Genomic DNA, 27238 nt, shown 5'->3' with positions numbered 1-27238 from the left:
TGACATAATGCGGTTTTGCTTAACGAATGGACACAAAATACTTAATTTAAAAAAAAAACAAAAAAAAAATACTACTGCACAGTCTTTGGTTTTATGTGTATGTAGTAAATGTTCTACATATATTCAGTTTACATGGCATAATCATTTCTGACAGCACTTCCACAGGAGAGCTCTTCTGTTTACTACTTCAAACCACACCCTTTTTTCCCCCTCGCAGACTCCTTGGGCGTCGCTGCGTTTCAATATTAACGTTTGATTGGTGGGCACGTATTGTCAAATGATATCGCCGCCAATCAAAATGAACAAGTTGGAAAGATCTCAAACGCGACTGGCTTTTTGAAGAGCGTGTGGTGGGTCTCTTTGTCGAAGACTGTGTCAAGTTTCAGATATACCGGAAGAAACTGTTTCCGAGAGCCGGGGTGGTGATTTCCGGCTTGCTGAAGAAAGTTGAGCAGGAGCGCTCTGCAGGTTCTTGGATTCTGAAAAATGGACAGCCAGGGCAGGAAAGTGGTGGTTTGTGACAATGGAACCGGGGTAGGTTTTAAACCAGCATTATTGTTATCGTCTTATTTTTGCACTTTTTCCATTGGTTTGTTTTGAATGAGGGAAACATAACCGATTGAAACAGGAAGTAAAGAAACGAGCGCACTGGGTGGGTAGGCAGTGGAATGTGTCAGTTGTATTTTTCGTTAAAGGGTCGTTGTATGTCTTGTGTTAATTAAAATGCAAAATATGTAATGGCGATGGAGACCTTGTATGTTTTTTTTCCATCCCAGCTGCGCATTGCTACTGTATCAGATGCTTTCTGAGCAAGCTATTTTACTGCCATTGTGCATTGCCACATTACTATACAATGTAGCCATCATGATGTACCAGAGCCAGCAGGCAACTGTAGGTTGTTTGATTTAAAACAAACAAACAAACAAAAAACGGGGTACATACGTTATGTCGTATGCCTTCACGCCACCGTTTTAAATTGCACGATCCTCCATCATATCACCGATCACGTTACAAAACCAATAAAATAAAATAAAAATGAAGTTACATTTTATTTTAACATTGTTGAGGATTAGGTCATACGGTCGCTAATTTGCTTATCGCCATATCTTTGCCAGGTTTAGTTTTTCAAGCTAGGAGCAGTATCTACCTCATGACATTTGATGCTGATTTCCTTATTGACAGTAACTGGTACACCGCTGCAAGTGGTACAGGTCTGACGGGACGCGGCCTACATGGGACTATTTTGCAATAGCGCGTTTACATTTAAATTCAAGGCATGGCAACATCCCATGGTTTAAATGTTGTTTTCAAAGTTATAAGGGACTGTAGGCGCTTGCACGGTGCCACCGTTTAGTTTTGACAACAGAATTCCGCACACATTGTGTGTGTTATGAATGCAACTTGACTTTTTTCTTTTTGGTCCTGCATTATGTTTGGCATGAAACATGTTTGCTCAGTTGACACCACCCACAGCAAAATCCTCTTATAGCCCCCGTAATATGAATCACTGTGCAGCTATGTTCATTGTGATGTACCCATTATCTATCTCCCTTTGTGATTCTGGATGTACAAACTTAACAAATAAATAAATAAATAAATAAAAAAATCAAGATTTAGTACTTAATGTAGAAGCATAAAATATTTCAGATATTACTATTCTGGTACCCAGATCCTGCCTTAAAAAAGAAGTAATAGTAGTCCGCACAAACCATTTTCAAAACACATAGAAACACTTGATTCTCCTCTTAGCAGAAATAATGCAAAAGCTGAGAATATGTAGGACAAGCATAATTTTGAATCAAACATAGCAGGTCCCAATGGGATAGTGAACTGTGCAAAATGTGTCAATAGAAAAAAATGTACTCTATAAAGAAATGTACAGCTGTACCCTAAATTACTTAATTGGGCCAATTAAGTGCTTATTAGAAGCTTAATTGGTCCAATTAATTAATTTAGGGTATAGTTGGAACAAATACCAGGAGGGACAGCGGCCCTTCAGGACCAGGGTTGGACACCCCTAGTCTAAATATAGCTGAGTCAAGTGTGTACCAGTTCCATAAAAGTAGGACAGTTTGTCCCTGTTGTTCCTTTTTATGTGGCATAGATCTACAGTATTTGTAAAAGCAGCCATCATTTAACAAGGTAATGGTATTTGGGCAAAAGCCTGTGCATGCTATAATGGTAAATAAAGCAGGCAAAACAGGGAGAAAACTTTCATTATTAGCCTGTCTGAGATTCTTGGATTTGCATGAAAAAAAATATTGTGGTCGAGGTCCATAAGAAAACCTTGGAAAACCGTAATGTCAGTACTATACCGTAGGAAATCTTGTAATGGTGTGTTTTATCAGTGATTAAACTGATTCAAGTTTAAATGCTAATTTCTATTTAACGCCAATGTTTCTGTACACACACACACACACACACACACACACACACACGCACAGTTGTTCATGCTTCGAATCAAAGGAAAAAATATACTAGGTGGGATTTATCAAATTAATGATTGGCAGCTTGTTATGAACATATGGCTTTGGATTTAAGTCAGATATCAGATATTTTGTGTACAGGACGTACACATTTGCAATAGCAAATACATTTTACAGCACTTTTATCAACTGTGCAGATTCGACCAGGTAGGGCCGTTTAGAGAGTGCAGAGGAAAACTGCAAAGGGTGTTCATTAAATGCATGCAGCAAAAAAGTGCTAGTTTGCACTGCCCAAATATGACTCAGAAGGAAGTGAGATCAGCTTTGAAACCACAAAACTATGTAGAAATTGTTAAGTGTTCTTTCTTCTTGCTAGATTGTACAGTAAAAAAACAGTTCCTTGATATAGACTAGCTTACTATTAAGACAATTCTTTCTGCACCTTTCAATTTGGAATCTGAAAGACCAATTAACTGTGGTGTTTGCGTTGAGATATCTCTAACAGATTTTCTGAGTCTTATTCAGGGGTGTGGAATTCATATTACCTGATGCCCAGGACAACAACATTTGTCTGAGGGACAATCTCTTGCTACATTTGTTCTGTTCTGTTTTGTTGAATTGCGGAAGCCTAGCACATACACACACATGTAAAAAAATGGGTACCTTTTAAACCTCAAACCAAAAGTACATACTCACATATACATAACACGTTCATTCGCAAACCCTCAGTCACACACACAAATGTGCTTAAATGAATGCAACAATGTACTACTGTAAAAAACGTTGTATAAGTCGATTTTCTAGGCGTTTTTGCGGGGCTCTTAAAAGGGGACTAATACACCGGTGCGATGTATGTGCGTCTAATATTAAACTACTGTACCAGTGCCACAATGGGATTACTATAGACACGGTTATGGCTCACACAAACTTAACTGTCAACAACCCGATTTATCTTTTCAGGATCTACAGCATTCAGGTCATGTTGCTTGGTAGAAACACAAAACCACTGTTCTATTTAAAAGCTTTAATTTATTAATCTTTACCCTTAGTCATTTTACATGTTAAACGCAAGCTTTCAGACTCTTGACTGTCTTCCTCTCGACCCAGAAACGTGAGTACGTGGAGAAAAAAAATGATTAAAGTTATCAATCTTCGGAATATGAAAATACCACAGCTATACTGCTTCACTGTTAACACAATAGCTGTCAGTCTCTATGAATTTCCTTATCCCCCCCCCCCACCCCCACCCACCCATGAAGCAAAACTGGTTATTAATCTTTCATTCATTGATTGTGTTCACTGTTAAATAAAAGCAAAATTATATTTAATATAGTTCTACTTTTATTTGTGTGTTTTTTGTGCATCCTTTTAAGAAAGACTAGTAGATTTTTCTAGCATTGTATCCCTTGGGCAGCAATTTTTTTTTCCCAGAAATTCCATATCCCAGCTTAAGATAGATAGATAGATACCTTAAACTGTGCATATAAAAGCACTGTTGCCTGGGACACTTAAATTCCAGTTTAGACTCTCCTGTTTATTTCATGACCCTTAGACAAGAATTTTTATCTTATCTTCCTATGCCTCTGCCCCAGCCAGCTGTAAAGGTATTGTCCAGGAACCTAAAGAAGCAATATTTGAAAAGTTCAGGTCTATCGGAGGGACTTTCTTGGGTACAAAAGACCTACATTTTCTCATAACTACTTATTTAAGCTCTGCATTCAAATTATCCATTTCAAGTACAGTATACAATGTCAGGTGTAGCTGGTGTGAACACTTAATGCTTGCAGACGTGGCTGCCTGTTTTGATTTGCTGTAGGCAGGCCTGTTGTGACTGGCTTCTTGCATTCTTTCTTGACACCTATTGTATGCTGCAACTGAAACACATAGTTTACTTGTAGAAGTCAGCATTATTGCAAAAATAAACCAAAACGATTTTTAAATTGGTTGTTTTATGTTTTGGATATTTGAATTTCAAATATCGGTCAATCCCTCCATTAGCTGAGCTCAGGGTTTGGTTACCACCTGGAATTGTACACCAGCATTGCTTTTAGTGCAGCAATATTGCCTTTTGATATTATGCTTACCTTGATAATTATGTAACTTAAAGTCCATATGTCACTATTTCACATTAATCAAATATAATCAGATTGTAAACTACACTATAATAGTGTTCTAAAAATATATATGTCATTTATACTTTTGCGATCTAACTGAAGAGATTTACAATCTAAAGCTTGTTGAGTCCTTCCACCAAAAATCCCTGATTTTGAATCTTGACATCTGTGATGTCATTAGGGGAAAACACAAACCATAAAAATGCAAGCATATGTCTATGGCACAAACAAAACGATCACACATACAGGCCTATTTCGCAATGATTAAATGGTGTCAAATATATTTCACCTCACACAGGCGCAAGGGAATGCATTGCATGAAAAATAACTTAGTTCGTCAGTGCACAATACAATGATCACTTTGTACAACACGGAGACTAAGGCTTTTTTTGTTGCTTTCAGGCAGGTACAAGTTTATTTTTTCTCTTTTAAGAGGTACACAAGTTTACGAACATACACAGACCTTTACAAAGACAGCTGTTTACGAAGATAATCAAGTGACCATTGATTCATTTTCCCCTGACAACAGCGGAACCATTTAAAAACCGCAATACTTTTTAAAATGTATTTATTGTTCAAATTTTTTTTTTTTTTTTACCAGCCTTTAAATTAAACAATTACATTTTATAGCAAAAATAAATTTTGAAATAGCTGCATCTATAAGACTCTTCATACAGATATAACAATGATTACCATAGTTTCCCCCCCCCCCCCCCCCCCCCCCCCCCCCCCCCCCCCCCCCCCTTTTCTTGTCCTGTGCACTAGTGCTCAATACTACCAGGCTATCCACTGCGCATAATCAGTTCTCTGCAAGTGTTGCATTTTTTTTTTTTTCCAGACATGACAGTGACCATGCAAGTCATCTTGGCCCTGTAATATTCAATACCTTTATTTTTTAAGTGGATGGGAAACAGTAAACACTATTTGCAAGATATAATTGGTAAAACAAACCAAATATAGAAATAGACTCTTTTTTTTTTTATTGCCTTAAACTTCCAGCCGGTGTTAACTGTATACAAGAACAACATTCAGAATTGCCGACCTGCAGACAAGGGGACGTGTCGCTCTCATTCCTCGTGCCAGTGTGGTTATTTTCTCCTGCTGGAGGTTCAAAACAGTTTGGAATCAGGCCTCAAACCACGTATTTTTCTTCCCCACAATTTCTTTCATTACACACCACACTCCCTCTGTCCTTATTGTAATACAGACTACTCAAAACATCAGAGAAGTTTCGTAATGATTGATTTCACAGTCTGAAGCCGTGTATATCTCTCAGCTGTTCCTGGTATGTGTTCCTCTAGTGACGTCACGCCAGTTTCGTGCATCTCCGGTGCAATGTCTGTGTGTTCCGGAATTACTGATAGTTTTACATCTCTCAGTGCTCTATAATTGGTCATGGAGATTTAATTTCTTGCTCACTGTGAAAGTAAACCAAGTAAGACCCCAAAGCCAGTGAGATATGGACTTTCATTGATTTCAGAACCGATATTCACCCTTAGCTACTCTTCCAGTGCCCAGGCTCTTAATGTACACACATATATATAATTTTTTTTTTTAAGGAAACCATTCTGATTTTAAGATTGGTTTATAAATTGAGCATCTTATATGTGGAATAGACTTGGATCTTCTAATGCTGTAACTTTCATGTATACTCTATGTTGCAGGTGTAACTAATCTGTTCCCTTTCTTTTTTGGCTAGTTTGTGAAGTGCGGTTATGCTGGCTCCAATTTTCCAGAGCACATCTTTCCAGCACTAGTGGGCAGGCCGATCATCAGGTCTACTGCCAAAGTGGGAAACATTGAAATCAAGGTACAAGTTTTTTTTTTTTGTTTGGCTTTTTATTAAAGTAGGATACATGACACCAATATTTTTTGTCATTTGGCCAAATCACCTTTGCAGCAATACAGCAAATATTGACCACCCTTACTAGTCTGTGGTGCATGGGGGTGGAACATTTGTGGCTCTTGAACTCTACTATGTACTGCTTACTTTTAATGATCTGGTGGCATCCCTGAATAGGTAGTGTCTTGCTAACAATCTTTTGCCTGTTTTTGAATAGGCATTGGTTATCCCTTTAGGATAAAGCAAGATATTTAATAAGCAAGCGGTCTGAGGTAACACTGGGAGCAAACGTCCCAACCACCACAAACCAGGGATGGTCCATTAAAAAAGTAAAAAGAATATGGAGTATATCTGTCTAATTTGGTCACCATTATTAATTAAGCAGAAGCTAGGTGATTAAACGAAATAAAATCTACAACTTTGTTACACTTTTTATTCTGGTGTCTGAGATGAATGATGGGTACAGTGTGCTGCTTTAAACGGAGCCTGTTGTGTTGATACAGGTTTAGAGGAAAGGGTTTGAGTCGAGTTCATACTTTTCTAATGCTTCTTTTCGGAGTGACCTCTTCAATCAAGCTTCTTTTCTGACTACCTGCTTTGGCATTCTCTTTCTTTTTCTTTCTTGACCTGTTGAAGTAGAATAACAAAAAAATGGTAAGTGAGGTTGCGTGTGTGCTGTGTTCAATCCTCCCTTGTTTGCTTGGCCAGAAGAAAGATTTGCTCTGCTTGTTCTTTTCTGAAATTCTGTGTGTTTTGTGTGTGTTGTCTGTTATTTCTTTCCTTCCCTTGTGGTTTGTATACTTTGCCTTGTTGAAAGAATTCTTTCTAACCTTATTTAGTTTTTGTTAGCTTGGCTGGTCTATTTTCTGTTATCTGGAAAAGCAAAATGTACTTTGGTAAGGGGTAATGCCACCCAATGGATGTGATCTGCAAGCAAAGTACTGCTACTCTTGCTGCTGACTTATCATTTTGAATATTAAAACTGCAGATTTATAACTTTTAGGGTTTGTCTGAGAGATGTTTGTAAATTTAGTGTAATGTGACACGTACTGTATAGGAAGAAAATAGATTGAGAGCATCAAATGGTTTATTTGTGTCCTGGTTAAACTTGCAGTAGTTCCTTATTTTAAAACCCAGAGGAGCTTTATTATAATTAATATGAAAATGAAGTGAGCTGCTGTAGTTATTTTATAGGGCATGAAAGTTAACCCCTTGAATCCTGGATATTACCATTTAGTGTACATTCTGGGTTATGTTGGCTACAAATCTGAAACTTCAAGAGGTGTGGAGAAATAAAGGGTTACGTAGATACCAATATTCAAAATTGAGTGTTTTGATTATGAAAGTGGTTTTCAATGAGATTTATAGAATTTGTACGCAAATATAAACTTAAGGAAAATGGAAACTATCCTTTTATTTGCAAATGTTTATAGTGGGTGCAGTTTTATGTTAAAGGGAAAACCGTGGTGGTGGTTTGCAAAAAGGTCCACGCAGCACCAGTGTCAACTGATGTGGATCTCTTATTCTTTAGCAATGGAGTAGGCTGTATTTCACATACAGTACTGTGTGCTTCAGTGTCTTAGAACAGAAAATGCATCTTTTGAAATGTAATTGTATGGAATGTGTTCTGATATTCTTAAAAATGAAATGCATGGATAGTTTATCTGCATGCCAGTTTCTGATTCTGTGGCGTTAGAGACCAGGCATATCAGGTTTAATCGATTTGCTTCTTGTTTTTTTAATTGCATTTCTCTATTTGGACAACTGTGTCCAAGGGCTCATTTCCAGTGGGATATGGGACAGGCTGGAAATAAGACAATATCCTGACAGCCTTGGCTAAAAAAATGTTATGAGATCTATATAATTAGAATGTGTCCAGTATAACCTCATGTGGAAACCTGTAGGCTGTGTTGGATAAAACACTGCAAGGGTTTTCTACTTTTATTAGTAATATTTATTTATTTACTGTATACTTGATGGGCACACACAGCTTTAACGGTTAGGTTGCCCATTAGTAGGTTACATTTTAAATAAAACGAAAACAAATAAGCACATTTTAAAAATCAAATTCAGATATCACTAATTTCAATATTTTGTTTTATTAAATTTGACATTCAGAAACAGGATGACTTTTTGGCATGTCAAAATACTGTACTAGGTACTATATTATCTTGCTTGTATGGCAGCGCAAGAAAGTGCTAGAACAGTGTTAAATATATTTTTTACCTTTTTAATTTTGGTAGGCAAAAAATGAAGGACATCTGGAGCATGTGTTTATTTTTTTTTGTTTTTTTTTAACCCACTTTACCTTCAAAATAATGTTTGAGAATTATTAAGTTACGTAGAGCAGTATTGGTCTAACCCACTGTGCTGTGTTTGGATGTTGACCAGTTCTCTATGGCTTCCTAGGATCTCATGGTGGGAGATGAGGCAAGTGAGCTACGCTCCATGCTGGAAGTGAACTACCCCATGGAGAATGGGATAGTCAGGAACTGGGACGACATGAAGCATTTGTGGGACTACACGTTCGGCCCTGAGAAACTCAACATCGACTCCAGGAACTGCAAGATCCTTCTGACAGAGCCCCCAATGAACCCCATGAAGAACAGGGAGAAGATCATAGAGGTAATGTGATTGGCTGACGATTTATTAAGAAAAGATTTTTTGAAAATCCTTCATTCCAATTCGAACAAGCTGTTTTACTACCGTTTCTGCAATTGTTTATCTCCGGGGGGAGGGGGGACAGGGGGACACAGGAAGTACCTGACAGTAATATGCAAAAAATTTGCATTCATCACCATCTTAAAGATTTTCATATTTTGTGCATATGGTAAGTTTCAGTTCCCCTTAACACAATGAGATGTCTTCGAGCCAACTGTTTTAAATACAGACTTTCTAACTCTGCTATTGCCTTTAAAACCAAGTAATTCAAGGAAAATGTGTAGAAGTTTACCAAGATAGACGTTGACAGTTATATATGCCAGATTAGTATGGACATGATGACCAGATTGCATTCCTTTAAAATACCTAATAAAAACAGAGGAGAAAACTATTCACCCAGGAGATTCCTGAGGATGAGAGTGGAGCTTTAGGGGAGTCATCTTTTACAATAAAATGACTATTATAGTTGGATTATTAGAACAGAATTGTAGCCCACAGAAATCATGGCCATCTATATAAAAAAGTCAGGTCATTCTGAATAAGTTTATAGGGTGTTATTTTCAGTAGGTCAAAACAGTAAACTTTTTTTTTCAGTGTCAGATTTTAAAATTGTGTTTCAAGATGGATGAAAAATATATACAGTGGAACTCGACTATAAAGTACCTGGGATATAACATACACTCAGTGTGTAACGCACCTAAGTCATAGAATCAGGAACCAAACAAGCGATTTACTATCAAAACGCATCCTTTAGCACTTTGCGGTCCTTTGTCGTACCTTGTCCGACATCATCAGAAACATGTAAAGCATAGGTCTGTAGTTGTTTTTTTCTCTGGAAAAAGCAGAGAAAACCTTTCATTGGCTGAGTGAGACCAATAGGAGCCGAATGAAGCCAAATGAAGCTGAAATAAGAGTCTCGTAGCCCTGTGCACTACAGAGATAACACAGACATAAACAAAGCTGCTTCTGCACCCAGTGCTCAAAGAATGTCACTGACATTTGCAGCGCTTTTTGAGGTGTTTTATAGTAATAAAATAATGACTTGGATCACATTTATTGAGGAGTTTGGTGATAAAACGAATGTTCAGGAGAGGATTTATCAGTATGCATGTCTATAAAGAGGTATGTGAAAAATACAGTGAACAAGGGGTGGGGCTTGGCTGGAGATACAGTACTGTGTGTCTGTGACAAAGTGCCCGCCCCTGTGTATATTATCTGTTATGTGTTGCGTGTGGTGTTTAAATGTTGGTGTATAGACATTGGTACACGGGATATAAACGGGTCTATGTAACAGGAGCGTTTAAAATGTATATGTGTGTTTAGGCACGAGGATTGCACAGCACTTCACGTGCAAGTAAAATGTAGTAATATGTGAGCACGGGGAATTGCACTTTATTAATTCACGTGCTGGGATTCAAGTGAATAATTAATTAGTACTTGAATCCCAGCACAACAGTATATATAGATGCACGTTTTCAGATACTCGCGGTTGGGTGTTCGGTGAGTGGAGAACGGGAGAGAGAGGAAAATTATTTACAATTGCTATTGCGTGCTGGTGGGACCAGCACAATACTTGTTAATTTAGAAGACCCCTTCCGTACATGTTGTATTCGTTCGAAAATAGCATAATAAACCATAAATACTGAAACCTACACGCTTAAAACTAGTGAATCTGTCAATCATATTCTGATTGATTGGATTAACTACCAAACGGGTCTGCAGAAAGCTTAAAGGGTATTACGTTTATTTTAAAGCATTTTGTATATGTAACATAATCTCGACAATGTGGCTGATTATAAGTGGCTGAGATTTAGACCAGATTTAAAGTTGTGATACCCAGTTTCTGCACACAAAACTATTTCCGTTGTTTGAAGTTTTGCCGATTTTAATGCAGTATTTATGGTTTATTATGCTAAATTTTCTTTCAGAGATTGAGGAACGCGATCCCTTAGCAATAACCATGACGACAGAACAGGTGCTCAGCATAGGGATAGATCTAAATCGCATATTTTAATATAGCAGGCTAATGTTCCTGTTGAGCATAGAACCGTCATATTTCATGCCGTCTCTGAACCACCTTGCGAGGTGGTTCAGCGATGGCACTGAACAGTCATAACTGCCTGTGTGAGGCTATACCGCCACTGAAGCGCTATAGTGGATGTGGTTTCAAAGTCAGCATGCCACGTCACTATAGCGTAGGTAGGTAAGGGGCATGCATGCAGTGCTGAGGCACAGTCACGGATCCTCTGAGCGTGCAGAGTCATAGTGCAGGTGTCACGTGAAATAAGTTAGCGTTTGCCTTTCCTTTCTATGCACGCGTGAATTTTACAATAAAGGCAAGGTTAAGCTGGCTTCCTTTTCTGTCTGTCAACTTTCATTCAGTAAATTGTTTTACTTTTAAAAATGTCAGGATCTTTATTAAAGCTACGTTATATGTGGTTAAAATCGAACACATTGTTATAATATTAATATTTTTTATTGTATCATGTTGCATTTTATTTAATAATAGCAGCTAACTTTAAGCTACTACAAAGACGTGGTCGTGCGATTTATTTTTATGTGCAATTATATTTGTGTTAAATCGTTATAATAACACTTTTTAAATAATATGACAATCTATTATTTAACATTCACAGTTTAAACCATCATCAGAGTTGTCGTTTTAAGTTTGTAATCGCCAAATATTTACATTGTACGTTTTCTTTGTACAAATATTACCGAAAGAGAAATAAATGCTATATTCTGTATATTGGTTACGACATATCAAACAATTAAGCATTAAGATTTATTTTTTATGTGCAATTAGAGTATATATATATTACAGCTGCCAAGTCACAAATCCCTCCCCTCTATAATGTGTACTGCCCAGGCCCACCCCAAAAAAGAGACAAAATCTAAAAATACATTTTTTTATAAAATATACAAAAAAAACCCAAAACCAGACCGCATCACAAGCATCGATGTGTAAGTGCTGCACTCTAATTTATCATTCATAATCCATATATATGAAGTCTGCGTGTGTTTCATCGTATGATCCTATTAAAGTATGTGGAAGCCAATCATTTTGTGCGTTTGTCAAATGATCTATCTATATATCTCTTAAAACACCATCTTTCACTAAAAACGTATACGTTGCTTACGCCACAGTATGATGACACAACATTTTTTAAAGGAAATAAACATTTGGCAAGTAGTGATTTTAACTCTGCATAAACATAAATTGTACTGACAAAAAATGTTAAAATATTTGTTTTTGCTAAAAACCACACTGCACATCCAAACACAGCGAGCGCTTTACTTTAAATAAAATGTATTTATAAAAAAAAGTTAAATGTACATTTACACTTTGATAAATAAGATGACAAATGTTACTTTTTTAAACAGAAAAATAATGTTTGCTGTACACTTTGATAAATATGAAGTCAAACGCCACATTTTTAAAGAAAAAAAATATGGTCAGCAATACCTGTTTTTGTTTCTTACAAAAATACAAATGGCATCTGTAAAATCTTGGATAAATCGCCACAGAATCTTGCCTTTATGTTGTAAAATTGGCGCGTGCGCAAAAAGGCTCAAAAAGGCAACTTAATTCATGGCTAACTTATTTCCTGTGACACCAGTACCTCTAGTTAAAATTCTCATAAAATGCTTTCTTTTTAAAATCTCAACAGTTGCATTAAGTCTGCAAGTTGTTGCGTGTGCGCTAAAGAGAGACAGTCTGCTGACATGTTTGTAAACCTATATTAAATTACTTTACAATTTCAGCTTGAGTGCCTTTTAAGTAAGATGGCATTGGCTGCAATAGTCGTTTTTTTTCATACACAAATAAGCTTACTTGATCGGAAAAATGTCATGAACGATACAGGCAACTTCTTACACTACTTGGGTTGATTAAATGAGTAGTGTACAACAAAATATGAAAGCTGAACATTTAATTTCAACAAAGAACAACAACAATTTTAATGGAAAAAAAAATATTGTATACTAATTTTGTTATTTTTAACTACTACCAAATGTTGTTCTAATTTCATTGAATATGCATTATATGTATTGCCGTTTCTAAAAATAGACCCCCATATGCATCCCATTAAAGGCGTTATTAGATATGACATACCTTGCTTATAAGTAAAAAAAAATGTTCTGGACCGAATGTGGTACGTTATATCTGAGTTTGACTGTATATATTCTCAGACATTGTGCAAGGGAATATATTTCTAACAGGGTGATCATGGTTCTTAAATTTTAAAAAATATTTAAACAGGTTATTTCTGTATTCCGGACCAGCCATTGACCTTTGCCTCCAACAGGATTTACTAAAATCACTTTTCCTTTTTTCCTTTTCAGGTAATGTTTGAAACATACCAGTTTTCTGGGGTCTATATAGCTATTCAGGCTGTACTTACGCTATATGCGCAAGGTAAGTTAATCACAAAATTTGTGGGGGGGGGGGGGAATTTTATATATATATGCACTACTACATCAGCCATATAATTCTGTGAAAACAGTGCTCTAGCATCCCTCTGACCAATCATCCTACTTTCTGTGCTAAGTTTGATGTGACTTATATTATTGCCCGTTTTTATTTATTTATTTATTTTTAACCTGGAGTCAGTTGTTGTAATTGTATTCTTCTCTAAAAGAACTTGTCAATATGCAGTAGCCAGACATGATGCTTTCACACTGATTGTCTGAATTCTTTAGGCTTGCTGACAGGAGTGGTTGTCGACTCTGGAGATGGTGTAACCCATATCTGCCCTGTCTATGAGGGGTTCTCACTGCCTCACCTGACTAGGAGACTAGACATTGCTGGAAGGGACATAACCCGCTACCTCATCAAGGTAAACCTTACCCTCTTGTGTATGTGTGTTTCAATAACCCTCTGAATTGTCAGTGTTCTGTTCAGTGTTCATAATAAGAAAGGTTTTGTCTTTCTTGGGCATCCTATCATATGATGAATACTATGGAAAATTGATCGAAATATCCTAGTAGCACTAGTATAGAAACACAACAAGCATGACCAGAGTGAATTTGAGATGGAAGTAAATTGTCTGTTCAAAAATGTACAGTGCACTTTTAATGCAACAAGCCAATAATGCTTGCAACATGTGTGAGTTGTGAAGTCTGGACTTTATAATAGATAATACTGTTGTGGTGTTTTTGGGAGAACAGCACACTGCTTATTTTTTTTTAACATCAAGCAGGTTGCAGTAGTGTTACTTTTACCTACTGATTAAGCAGAAAATGTGTTTGAGTAACTTTAAGCTTGTTAGATTTTTTTTAAAATGTTTTCATTTGAAGGAATTGCAGGAAAAAATATCCCCTGTATATGCTGGACTTACAGCATATTCAAATAGTGTGTCACTTTATACTTTTGCATTTATCTCGCGAACCAGCCAAATTGTAATTAATCTTGCTTGGGACAAATATCAGAAACTGGGGATATATGGAGGCATCTGTCCTTCTGTATGCAGCAAGTGTGCATTTTCATGTTATTGATGGCTCAAATTGTGCATTTATGGACATGTCACTGACATAAAAAACAACTTGCATGAAGAACTGTGTGAGAACGTTAATGTACCTTTTGCTTGTCTTCATTTATTTATTTATTTTTTTTTTAGTTGCTTTTGCTGAGAGGATACGCCTTCAACCACTCTGCTGATTTTGAGACGGTTCGCATGATGAAAGAAAAGCTGTGTTACGTCGGCTACAACATTGAACAGGAACAGAAACTAGCCTTGGAGACCACCGTGCTTGTAGAATCTTACACAGTGAGTGATGAACAGACTTGAGTTGTAACTTAATTAATCCATTCACTGCAAATACAATTTACCAGATCGTTTGGCATTCCATTTGCAATTGTTTGGTATTGCAGTTTTTAAACTGAAATCAAGCAGCTTGACCTCATTTGTCTATGACTAAATATAACTATGCAGCTTCATTTCAGTAGAGTACATTTTGAAAAGCACACATATTGCGACAATTGCTAACCACTACGTAACATGATTTTCTGTGTGGCCACCTAACTGGCTAGCATTTTTTAGTTTATCTATTGTATGAAGTTTGTTTCGCTGGTTACAGTGGTGTAGCAATTGAAGGGGCAGCTGCACTCAGAGGGGTTTAAAGGTTTTTATTTATTTGTTTATTTATTAACAATAATTCGCATTTATATTTGCAGATGTTACACATTTGTATAACTGTATCTGCCAGTGTGCGGTGTCAGTAATTCAGATTGTACCCTCCCTCATTTCAAAAGGTATCGCTATTGTCTTAATTATCCTAACTTTTTTCCCCCGGAGGCTGGTACGAGGCACGTCTTCATGGAAGGTTTTAGGGTACTATTCAGCGCAGACATTTGCAGTTATATTCTGTGTGCACAATTCATCATGTAGTTTAGACTGAAGGTGCTTCTGCAGGCACCAAAATAAACTAAAGCAAATCAACATGCCTGTATTTCTGATTTAAATAATAAATTTTTAATAATAAAAAAAAAAAAAAAAGTTTCCTATGTGAGACAATTTCTGCAAATGTCTGTGCAGAATTGTGAATTCTGTAATCATTTCTGTGATCGCAGAATTGGGGAATCCTGGTAGGATTGGTGATTTTTATCTTTTCGTAGGTATTGGGTTAAATAAAAGATAAAGTGCAGTCACGGTATAAGTTATTTTAAAATGTCCAATGAAAGATACTAGGACAAAAATGTTTCATATTTAAATTGATGTTGTTGTAAAACTTATATTTACGACGGTGAGGCCATTGAAAAGTAATAATGATAAAAAAAAATAGTGTCGATCATGAGAGAATTTACTTTTTTTAAATTATTTATATTTGGGGGATTTTGGGGAAATGCTCTTTTGCTCCGCCTCTTTTACACTGGCAAGCTCTACCCGGGTCAGGATTGAGATTTTTATGGAGAATTGAATATTACACGGCACTGATTCCATAATGCAGGGAGCTGCTGTTTTAATCATATCAAACATAGCTGTGCAATTTTCAAATAATATGTAGATTGGGCTAAAAAACAAAATCTAAATAAAGTTTATAATTTTTTATTTTTAGAAACATTCCTCTGTTCAGCAGACTTTGAAGTTTTGCACCCAAATGTTGGCACACCAAGTGTTGTTCATTTATATAGATTTTCTTTCTTAATTGTTAGGAATAAAGCATCTCATAACTGATACTTAATATCAAACCTATTAAATCTGATGCTGCTGCAGAAACGTATTAAGTTTTTTCTAAAGTGCTTTTCTTTGGTCTTATTTTTTATATTTTTATGAAAACAGCAATTATGTACCATAGGCACTGTGGATGTAGAAAATAATTTTAGTATTTTTTTTTTTTTTTAATTTTTTACATAAATTTCTTATGAATTTTGGTTATAAATGCATGGTGTCGGTTATGGTATCTTGGTATTGGTTATAATACAGTAATGAGGTTTTTTTTTTAGTGTTATGTCTTGCAGATAAAATAACCAAATCAAATTAAGTAAAGCTTATTGTACCAGATAATAGTAAATAGGTCATTCATATAATGCAGAGAAACAAATAAGACTCTCTTTGCATAGTAGTTATTTCACTACTATTTCAGGTTTACGAGCTGCAAGCTCTTACATAAACCATTTGCATACACAGACGTAGAGTTAAACTTATATTAAATATACTTTTCTACTTCATCGCACTAATTTGTCCAATAGCTTGCAACTCCTAAAACTTGAAACGGATCAAAATGCTATGGAACGGGAGTCTTGTTTCCCTATTTAATTACATATAGGGCATTACCAAAGTTGGATTGTTTCAGAAAAGAACTGGGAAGAGGGAAAGACATACATTTTGACCATTGTCATTCTGTGCAAGATAGTAAGATACAGATTTTACGCTTTCAGTGAAAAACAGTATACCAGATGAAAGAAAAATAAGATTAGTCATTACTTCGGAAATATTATTATTTTTTAATTCTTGAAATAAGTGTTGTCTGTAGGTTAATGCTGGTTTATTTAACATGTTCTAACAAGTCCTGATGTTTTGCTGACCCAAGTTAAATTGTAAGTTGCTTAGTAGCTCAGAATTAGCTTAAAGGCTTGTGCAGAAGAAGAGTTAATTTCTTTAAAGGTTTGTTCCCACGTGTTCCCACGGTGGCTTGAGGTAAAGACATCCGCAAAGAATGAGCTAATTAGATTATCCAATTATGTTTTTTTAGTCTAAGCTGGTTGACAGCAAGCATCACTCGAGATCATTTTCCATAGGATTTCTAATAGAATATAACTGTATACATCCTACATTTATAAATGTAATGCCATCAAAAAAGTAAACTAAACTAAGATGATGTGGTTATTTTTGTTTTTAATAACCCACAGGAAACATGGGGGTTTTAACTTATTTAAAATGTTCTTGGCCAATTATCTAACACTAGGATCGCAATGCGCTTTAATTTGGTGTTTTAGGATTTAAAATGTAAATTACTTTGCATTGGTGAATGCCATGTGGTTGTCCATTCCTGACTTTTCCTAAATATGAAGTAAATACCCAGACGACGGTTCTAGTGTTAATGCCTGTTAATTTTATTTACAACGGTAGCAATTATTAGAATGCCATGAATTGAGAATAACTCACTTTCCTAGTAATTACTACCATTTCCTTTATTTTTTTACAAAGTTTTTGGTCACATTTCGAGTGGTAGACACTGTTTTGGGCTGGTAGCACAAAATGTGGTTTGATTAGACCTAGGACATCTTTCAGTGCATAATAAATTTTGTCCTCATCGCTGACTGTCAGACACTAGAATCTGTCTTTTGCCTAATTTGTTCATACATTTGACTTTGATGCAGTCACTCATTTCAGTTGTTGCCATTCCTGTAATGGTTCCAGGATACGCATCTCCATCATAGCACAATACACACTATTGGCCTACAAGATCGTAAGCTAGTTCTTGAATGGTTCCGATTGTCTGCTTCCCCTTCATTTTCTACTATCTCTCAGCTGGTTGTTGAGTCATTTGAACTGTTACAGGTGAATAACAGGAGCAAAACTCAGGCATCTTACAACAGCACGACAAAACCCTGGTTTATAACCCCTGTTTCACATGTGAAAATCTGATGCATTTTCATTGTACCCTTCATAGGTTTAAGAGGACTCGTAGGCATTTGTTCTTCGATTTTGCTAATGGCCTCTGTAGTGATGAGATCCACAGCAACACTTGTGCGTGGTTGAAGTTTTTGATTAAGCTCCTTTGCATCTTCAGTATCCGCTTTCTCTGCCACAATTCTATCTGCTGTGGACTTGATTGTGCCTCCAACACCGTCATGAGGACCTTTTCTGTGGGCCAGCTCCATGAAATTCCAGTACACTTTTACAAAACCATGTAGAAAGGCAAAGTCGAAAGCAAGTAATAGTTGCCTTTGTTCCTGTACTGGGTAGTTGGTCCATCACTCCACAAATGTAGAGCTTTCACCTTGGAACTCTTTCTTCAACCATTATAAGACTGGTGTCCTATGATCCCAGATGGCCACTTCACAATGACGAAGATCTTCAGACGCTGTGCAAAAGCATTTCTTAAACGGCTTTTCGCCTACAAAGACTCACTGTATGGCATGACACCTGTTTGTGTGAGCACCTTGAGTCTGACCATTAGATTTGCAATTGTAATTTTCTGAGAAATCAACAAGAATTACAGCTTTGTTTTCTGTGAGGTTTTCTTTCAGTTGTTTCCTCATTTTGAACTGATTGTTAATATTGAATGTGCAAGTACACATTCTTATTTGTAGTGCATATTAGTTCTTCCAGCTTTCCCCTGTGCTGTACACTTGAATGTTGTAGTCAGATTTGCTTTCTCCATTCTTAGTTTCTTTGATCTCCTTTTGTGCAGTCCATTCTTTCCAGTTTATTTCTGTCATTGTGAGGTCTTCATTTCTAGAATTTGTTTCAATTTTCTTGTCCCCACATTGTTCACTCTCTGTAACAGCACTGCTTATTTCCAGTTGAACAAACCAGAGTATTTGCAAGTTCTTCAGCAACAGTGATATTTATGATCTTTTTATAGAAGAGAGCATCCACTTTCATTTGAAGATTGTCGTGCTTTACACACTGGCAAGTCTGCTCGTCTGCCAGTCTTGCTGGAACAGTCCAGAATGGTCTATAACGCGTGAACTGAGCACGTGACATTCTGACACTGGAATTGAACTGAGCGCGTGGCATTCTGACACTGGAATTGAACTGAGCACGTGACATTCTGACACTGGAATTGAACTGAGCACGTGACATTCTGACACTGGAATTGAACTGAGCGCGTGGCATTCTGACACTGGAATTGAACTGAGCGCGTGACATTCTGACACTGGAATTGAACTGAGCGTGTGACATTCTGACACTGGAATTGAACTGAGCGCGTGACATTCTGACACTGGAATTTTCATGTTTGAACTGGAGGAACAACCTTTTCAGTGGAGCAGAAAGAAGTCTCTTTCTCTTTTACTTTGAACTAAGGATTGAAATAAATGAAATAATTTAAACAAAATCATAACCAACACAATTCTCATAACCAACATATTTTCTATTTGCTGAAAAGTGTTGGCTATGAGAAATTATAAGGTGTTGGTTATGAGAAATTCCACTTTCTTGTCCATTTTAACAAATGTGGCAGCCATTTTTGTTCTTGCACAAACTAAATTAGCAGTGAGAACAAATTCATTTCTTTGTTAAATATATCAATATTCCTTTAATATTTTGGATTCAGTGTTTTCCTTGGGTGTTTGTTATGCGCTAAAACAGTGTCCTCAGTGGCACTTAACGTTTTAATATGAATATTTTTCAAAAAAGATACAGCAGTTTTTACCTGTGTCTGTGGTGTTCACTGACACGAAGCCTTGACCTTTCACCTAATTTGAAAAATTTTATTGATATGCTATGACTTTTGACAAAATGCCTTCGGATGTTGTTCACTCTTGTGTTTAAGTTAGATTTTTTTAATTGATTTATTAATTTTCCAGAATTAAAAGTAAAATCCAGGATTTATGATGTTTTAAATATCTAAAATATAACTCTGAAAATCTAAATTGTAGTTTGAGGATGGGTCAGTTATGAGATCTGTGCTACAAAACTTAAAAAAACAAAAAAAAAGGTGAAATTAAAAAAATATAATACAATGTTTTTTGTGCAGAATAGAGTAAAAAAAAAAAAAAAAAAAAAAAATTAAATTAAATATTGATTGTCAGTGTTCTGACCGTTAAACACTCCACAGGGATTTCCCTCTATACTCCAGCAAATGGGGTGGATTTCAAAATGTTAGGGGGGGAATGGCAAAAGGCCTGTTTGCATATATAAAAAACATATTTTCTACTATTTACATTTTTAAACAGTGTGACGTTCAGGAAGTTATCCTGCCAAAACTTTTAGAAAAAATATTATGCATTCGAAAATATACACACATGGCCCTGTTTTCCTAAAAGTTAAGTCAATGCATACAGCTGAACTTATCAGAATTGTTATTTGTTTATTATGCTAAGTTGGTTATCAGAAAACCAATTTCTAATTCATTCAGATATTAGTTTTCATATATTAGGAAAAACTATCTCGTGTAAACGTACTGAATGTTTCAAAGAAAATGCATAAAAAGTGTTAGAATTACCTTATTCTGTCCTTCCATTGTCTTGATGAGTTTCCATCGTGATTATGGCACAAATCAGGGCCCAAATATATCCAGTATTTTTGGATGCCAGCATCAGCAGCCCCCCACAGGGAAGGTTTATTTATTATTATTATTATTATTATTATTATTATTATTATTATTGGCAAGTTGCTGTTTTGTGACTCTGGTGAAAGGATTTCATCAGAAGCAACATAGTAAGAGTCACTGTGTTTGTCCGAGCCATTGTCAATAGTGGCTGGTGTATCAGGTAACATTACTGCTCACTCACAAAGCAGCTAGTGATGTGGCAGTGCTGTTAACAAAGTAACTGCTTATACTAGGCAGTTTTGCAACAACTTCAGCTTTAAGTTTGTGCGTCCCTTTAATTTTTTTTTAAATTCACTTAATTCTCCCGTCCCCTCAGCTCCCAGATGGTAGGGTAATAAAAGTTGGAGGAGAGCGTTTCGAAGCCCCTGAAGCTTTGTTCCAGCCTCACCTCATCAATGTGGAAGGAGTTGGAGTGGCTGAATTACTCTTCAATACTATCCATGCAGGTTAAATCTAGCAGAAACAAAGGTGTCTCTTTGTAGTAGAAGTATAGCCATTGTAGTTGACTGGATTTTTTGGTCAAATTTTTCAAAGTAGGTTTCTCCGCAAGACACGGCTTGGCACTAGAGGATCGGTGTGGGCTTATCTAAGGTAAAATGCCCCTGTATAATCTAGCCCCTTACATTATCGAAGTGGGCAACTGGACATGAATAAAGCAGAGCAGTACGGGATATTGATACCAGGTATGGGAATATAAATAATTACCATACTAATTATGTTAATCATAGCTAGATTAACAAAGGAGTCTTTGTAGAAGTAATAGCCATGTAGTGATCTGGCATTTTTGGTCAAATTTCCTTCAGTTTCTCGCAATACACTGCTTTGCACTAGAGGGTGCTGGTGCTTACTAATGTAAATAGCCCTTTTCTAATCTAGCCTACATTATAGAAGTGGCAACTAGAACTGAAGAGCAGTACTGAAAGCACCATAACCAAAAAACAAAACAGAAAAAAAACATCAGAATCATTGCAAACATAAGGGGGGGAGCATATAATTTGAAGCTAACTTGTAACTGAAAGGTTAACATATACAGTGCAATTATGACATTCAGGTCTGGAGTATGATATGTGGATAAGTTGCTGTGCAATTTGGTGTCCAATGCTTTCCTTGTGTAATGGCTGCACCCTCTTCACTCTGTTTATAAGTGTAAGCACTCTACACATAGGGGTGATACGAACTCAAACTCGCTAAAGTGTGGTCAAACCAAGAAACCTCTCCCTAAATCTGAACACTGTAAAAGTGAATGGTGGGGGGGTGGGGGGTCATTTTATAGTGCACTAGGGTTGCAGATTACATCTTGCATTGTAGTAAGTGAATGTAGCTGTACGTTCAGTACTGCACTTGAACCGCAATTACACACATTTACGAGCAAACAGTGGTAATTTCTATTATGTAGACATGTTTGTATTTCAAATAACGTGGGGAATTTGCAAACGTAAGAATTGACACGTCATTTTTTGTTTTTTTGAATGTGTGTAACTTCATTCTTGGGTGCATCTGCAGGAATATTAATTTGCATCTGTGCACAGCGACACAGTTCCCAAAACGATTTAAGGTTACAAAAGACACCTTCTAAAGTTAAAGCTGCACACTGAACCCGGTTAAGTCAACTCCATTTACAAGGCTTAGCAAGCAGTCTGTCTGACACGTATAACACTTCATGTAAATATTGATGTGGAATTGAAAGAGTATGTAAAGCAGCTTTTTAGGATATGCATTTCATATTGGGGTTCTTTTGAATACCTGTGCATTCAGTATAGTCTGAGCACATTTAATGTTTCTGTACATTTAAGCGTAATCTGAACAAACTGTGAAGTCCTTTTGTGTCTGCTACACGCCTGACCCTTATTAGTACTAGTCTTGGACTACCTAATGTTAACAGGTGTGTTGTGTGTTTTTTTATTTTTTTATAAAAATAAGGGCTGAGTTCTACAAGCACATTGTCCTGTCAGGAGGCTCCACCATGTACCCCGGGCTGCCCTCAAGACTTGAGCGGGAGCTGAAACAGCTCTACCTGGAGCGTGTTCTGAAGGGAGACGTGGAGAAGCTCTCAGTAAGTGTAACGTGTGCCAGGGAACGGTCCGTAATCCTGATGCTTTTATACACAAGCACGCATGTAATGCATATAGTCTGCTGTGAACATGGGTTTTCAGTAAAACAACTGTGGTTGTGTTAGAGCAGTGGTACACACGTGTTTATAGAAAAATTCTATATCATTTAAAGAAGTGGTGGTAGTAGCAGTGGCAGTGATATTTGAACCAACAGAGTTTACGCTGTACTGAGGTTAGTTTTCTTATGTGTACTACTATAAAGTGCCACAAGATGGTGCAAGAGGTCAAAAAAGTTAAAAAGGCTGCTGTAAACTGCAGTAAGGATAGAGGCAGGCCCCATGTGGTGGTGTTATCCAGCAGGAAGAATGCACAGCAGGTCAGGTCAGATATTTGGGTGGGTTGGGTCGTGGCTAGTCCAGTCTGGCTATTTCAAGCCTGGCTTCCTGCCTGGAAAACCTCATTTAAATTCTCAGGTTGTCAGACATCTATTTTTAGATGATCAGTTCCAGATTTATAAACCAGATAGGTGTGAGCTCATTTATGTCAGTCATATATAAAATGTTTAGAAAATAAAGTGCCTTTCCTGCACCTAAGCTGTTCTATTTGAGAGATTTGAGAAGTTTTGTGTTACACTGAATGGGATTTCTTAGTCCACGCATCTAGAAAACTTTGAGAGTTATGTTGAATGTTAAGTGAAAGTGAATATTCCCATATTGTGAAATAACAGTAAGAAATTAGAGGGGGTGAGGAGATTTTGTTAAATAAAGAAAAATAAATAAAAAAAAAGGTGTATTTATCCACAAAGCTTAGTACAAGCAGAACCCCACATAAATGACATGCTGCTTCATTTCACCCTGGCAATCATGGATATCTAAGTTTTACAGAAAAGACCGGTCACCCTCTGTGTGTTTCTCAAGGGGTCAGCCATTCAAATCTTTAGGTTTACCCTCAATAGCCCTCAGGGATCAATGGGTTTGACACTAATGGGCAGTACGCTTCGGGTGTTTTTTTTTTTTTTTTTTTTTTTTTTTTACGATAACAGCAGAGTTCAACTGCAGGAAAGACTTTATTGCCTTAATCCTCTAAAGGTGTTTCTCATGCAAATGACTCCCACGTGCCTGTTGCATATCATCTTCATCTTATCTCTTCCAGATGTAGGACAGCAAGTCAAGGGTTCCCCCACCTGCAGTTGTAAAGCTCCACCTTCCCCACAACCTTTTAATCTTATCTAGCATCATGTGTAGTTTGTATAGACCACCACAGTGCACTTCTGTCCTGGCTCCACGGGTTAACTACTATCTAACTTAGAGTAGGTAGCAGGGTTCTGAAAAATATGTGATTATACATCCCAATGTGTTGCTACTTTTAAATAATGTACCTTAACATCCTGACAATTTTTTACACTTATAACTTTAAAGTTTGTTTCAAAGCTGTTTTCAAAATGGTCCTCAGGTGCACTGGGGTTTGAGATCTGTCCTCTGCAGGAAGAGTGATAAAAGCAAAACAAGTGCTCTGGCTTTTCTGTTCTCTACCAGATCATGGATTGTTATTGCTGTGTTTCCTGTTTTGACATTGTGGGTAATAATCCTGAGACTCTCAGTGCACTAGAGCGGCCATTTTGAAAAGAGCTTTGAAACAGACTTTAAAGTTATAAGTGTAAGAAGTCGGAATGTTAAAATAACGTCACTTCTTTTTATTAACAGTTGTAGCAACATGTTGGAACATGTAAACTCTTTTTTAAATCCCTGCTACTTACTGTTTTTAAAACTATGTTTAAATTAGTTTCCGATTTTTATGGTAAACCTGCCTTATCCCTAAATGACTAGTAACCCTTAGCGGTCCATTTATTCAGCGCTTGTCAGGCACGTCGGTTCCAATTCATTTTCACACACACACTGTTTTACGCGCGATTTTTAAAATATATCTTTTTTCGCAGTAAAACAGGTTTAAAAGGCATTCCATATCAAAAGCACACTCAGTACTGCATCTCCAGCCAAGCCCCACCCCTTGTTCGCTGTATTTTTCACATACCTCCTCATAGTCGTGCGTAAAGATAAATCCTCTCCTGATCACTCGTTTTATCACCAAACTCCTCAATAATGTGATCTAAGCCATTTTATTACTATAACATCTCAAAGAATACCAGAGACATTTGCAGAGCTTTTTGAGTGCTGGATGCGGAAGCAGCGATCTTCTTTGTTAATGTCTTATCTCTGTGGTGCAGGGGCTATGTGTATTGCTCAGATCCACCCCTTTTTTTTCAGCTCCTATCCATTTCACTCGGCCATTGAAAGGTTTTCTCGGCTTTTTCCAGAGAAAAATCAACTAGAGACCTGTGCTTGACATCTTTTTGATGACGGACAGGGTCCGACATCGGACCGGAAAGGGAAAATTGTATTGTCGGACCTGGTCCGACATAGGACCACAAAGGGTTAAGAATACATGCTTATGTCTTATCTTTGGCCTAAACCCTGGACAAAACAAACCAGTATAAATACACCACTGTAGCACTTCACAATATATTGCACAAGGGCTCCTGCTTGCAAACAGTGTTGCGCTTTCCACTAATGGTTTTCTACAAACTTGGTCGTTCCAGGAACACCCATGAGATCTGTCATGATGGACACCTTGGTTAATGCATACACTGGGTTGAGGAATGAGCTTGTTACATGGGCACCCACTATTCAAATCTTTCTGGTTTACCATTATTCCTGAATAGTTAACACTTCTGTACAGGCCCAGAGGATAATGTGATGTGTCATGTTTACAAATATACTTTTTTTTGGCCATGTCTTGCATATTAATTTTAAAGGGGGTGCTTGCTGTATGTTTAGTAAGCCAAGGTTGTGGTTGTTCATGGGTAATTGCATAGTTGGAAACCAATATTGGTCAATGCTGTTTTGCCTGAACTACCCTCACTTAAGTATATTATTACAATAATCAGGATCCAGGAGTTTGTGCAATCAGGCCCCTGTTAATTACATTGTTCCTCCCCTATAACTGCGTGAACCCTCAAACTGAGGTGAGACTTGTGCTTTCATAATGTCAATCTTCACAACAGATTTAGCAGGAGCCAGTTTGCACAAATTCCTAATTAAAAATCAAAGCATATTTGTGTGAATTCTGAAAATACTGAAAGATCTATATTCATTCTAGTGTTCATTACATTTTTTAGAAATTCAAGATCCGCATTGAGGACCCTCCTCGTCGTAAGCACATGGTGTTCCTGGGTGGAGCAGTGCTTGCCGACATCATGAAAGACAAGGACAACTTCTGGATGACTCGGCAGGAGTACGAGGAGAAAGGCATGCGTGTGCTAGAGAAACTGGGAGTAACTGTTAGATAAGCGTGGACACTTGTTAAACATCGTTTCCCTATGGCTTTCTTACTCCTTATCCTTTTCTGCTACCTTTCCAAGTCATTCATTCATCTAACTTGGAAAGGCCTGTCTGTACCCACAGGGAGGGTGGGGTAGGGGATGTGTAGGTTTCTTGGGAGAGCTTTTGTTAAATGTATGTTATTGCCACCAAATTTGACAGTTTAATTTGACTATTGCCCCGTAAACAAAACCACATAAGCAAAGGACCTGTCTTTTACATTGTTGTAGCCCTGTAGACACTCAGATAACTCCTGTGGTCTCTCTCTCTTTATTATTATTTGCATTTATAGCAACAGGCTTGCTAGCTTTGTCTTCAACACACCAGGTGGTATATGTCTTTCTGAGTCCAAGAAGCTTGGGTGAATATAAAAGATGCTTTTTGTGTATCACCCCAATTATATTGCAGTGGTCAGTACCATACGATTCACTGTTTATGGTGTAGTTCCCTAATAAACTGGAACTTCCAATGTAATCATTGCCATAATTCTGTTTAACAGAAAGACTCTACTGGTGCACTTGAACTGTATGAGGCTATAAACTTTGAGGTGTTGGTGATATTTGGGATGGGGGATTGTTTTAGTTTTTTTTTCTTAACATGTTTTTATTTTATTTTTCATACTTTTTAATTTTGCTGTTCAGCCCCATTTTCTTGAGTAGAACGCAAGAATGTTTCGTCAAGTAATGTACAAACACGACCGTGCACAAAGCTTCAGTATACATTGTTCTGTTTTAAAAGGGACTGGGTTCCCTGGAATAAATGTATTTAAATTAGTAAAAATAAAAAAATAAAAAATAAAAAAGCTGAGGGGGATGTTTGTAATATTAATACAAATAAAATCAGTGTCTATGTGACACAAAGACATTGTAAAAGCTGGTATTAAAGTTTCTGTCTGGCTCTTATGTGTATATCGGAGGCACTTCATACTCAATTTTGCATAAATGTTTTCTCCAGTGCCAAGCGCAGTTATTAAACTGGATTTTGTTTTTCATTGCGTAACTGCCTAATGCTGATTTAAATAAAGCAAACTGATTTATAAATA

General features: G+C 36.9%; 1 protein-coding gene across 1 annotated transcript; it reads left to right on the top strand.

Moving 5' to 3' along the window:
• The first annotated feature begins 386 nt into the window (after positions 1–386).
• LOC121317244 (actin-related protein 2-B-like) lies at positions 387–27238 on the top strand. Its single transcript, XM_041252955.1, has 10 exons — positions 387–534; positions 6240–6350; positions 8793–9008; positions 13389–13461; positions 13746–13882; positions 14663–14812; positions 21085–21216; positions 21438–21451; positions 22689–22821; positions 25995–27238. The coding sequence occupies exons 1-10, from the start codon at positions 487–489 to the stop codon at positions 26163–26165; spliced, it is 1185 nt and encodes a 394-aa protein (XP_041108889.1). The 5' UTR covers positions 387–486; the 3' UTR covers positions 26166–27238.

This window comes from Polyodon spathula, chromosome 6 (assembly GCF_017654505.1).
Source record: "Polyodon spathula isolate WHYD16114869_AA chromosome 6, ASM1765450v1, whole genome shotgun sequence".
Classification (NCBI taxonomy): domain Eukaryota; kingdom Metazoa; phylum Chordata; class Actinopteri; order Acipenseriformes; family Polyodontidae; genus Polyodon; species Polyodon spathula.
This window is presented reverse-complemented; position numbering and strand designations above follow the sequence as displayed.

What these genes read in the sequence shown, in the direction of transcription:
- LOC121317244 (XM_041252955.1), top strand. Translation starts at nt 487, where the DNA reads ATGGACAGCCAGGGCAGGAAAGTGGTGGTTTGTGACAATGGAACCGGG. An exon ending in TGGGAAACATTGAAATCAAG is followed by an intron (nt 6,351 to 8,792) that starts GTACAAGTTTTT and finishes ATGGCTTCCTAG; the next exon opens with GATCTCATGGTGGGAGATGA. An exon ending in GAGACGTGGAGAAGCTCTCA is followed by an intron (nt 22,822 to 25,994) that starts GTAAGTGTAACG and finishes TACATTTTTTAG; the next exon opens with AAATTCAAGATCCGCATTGA.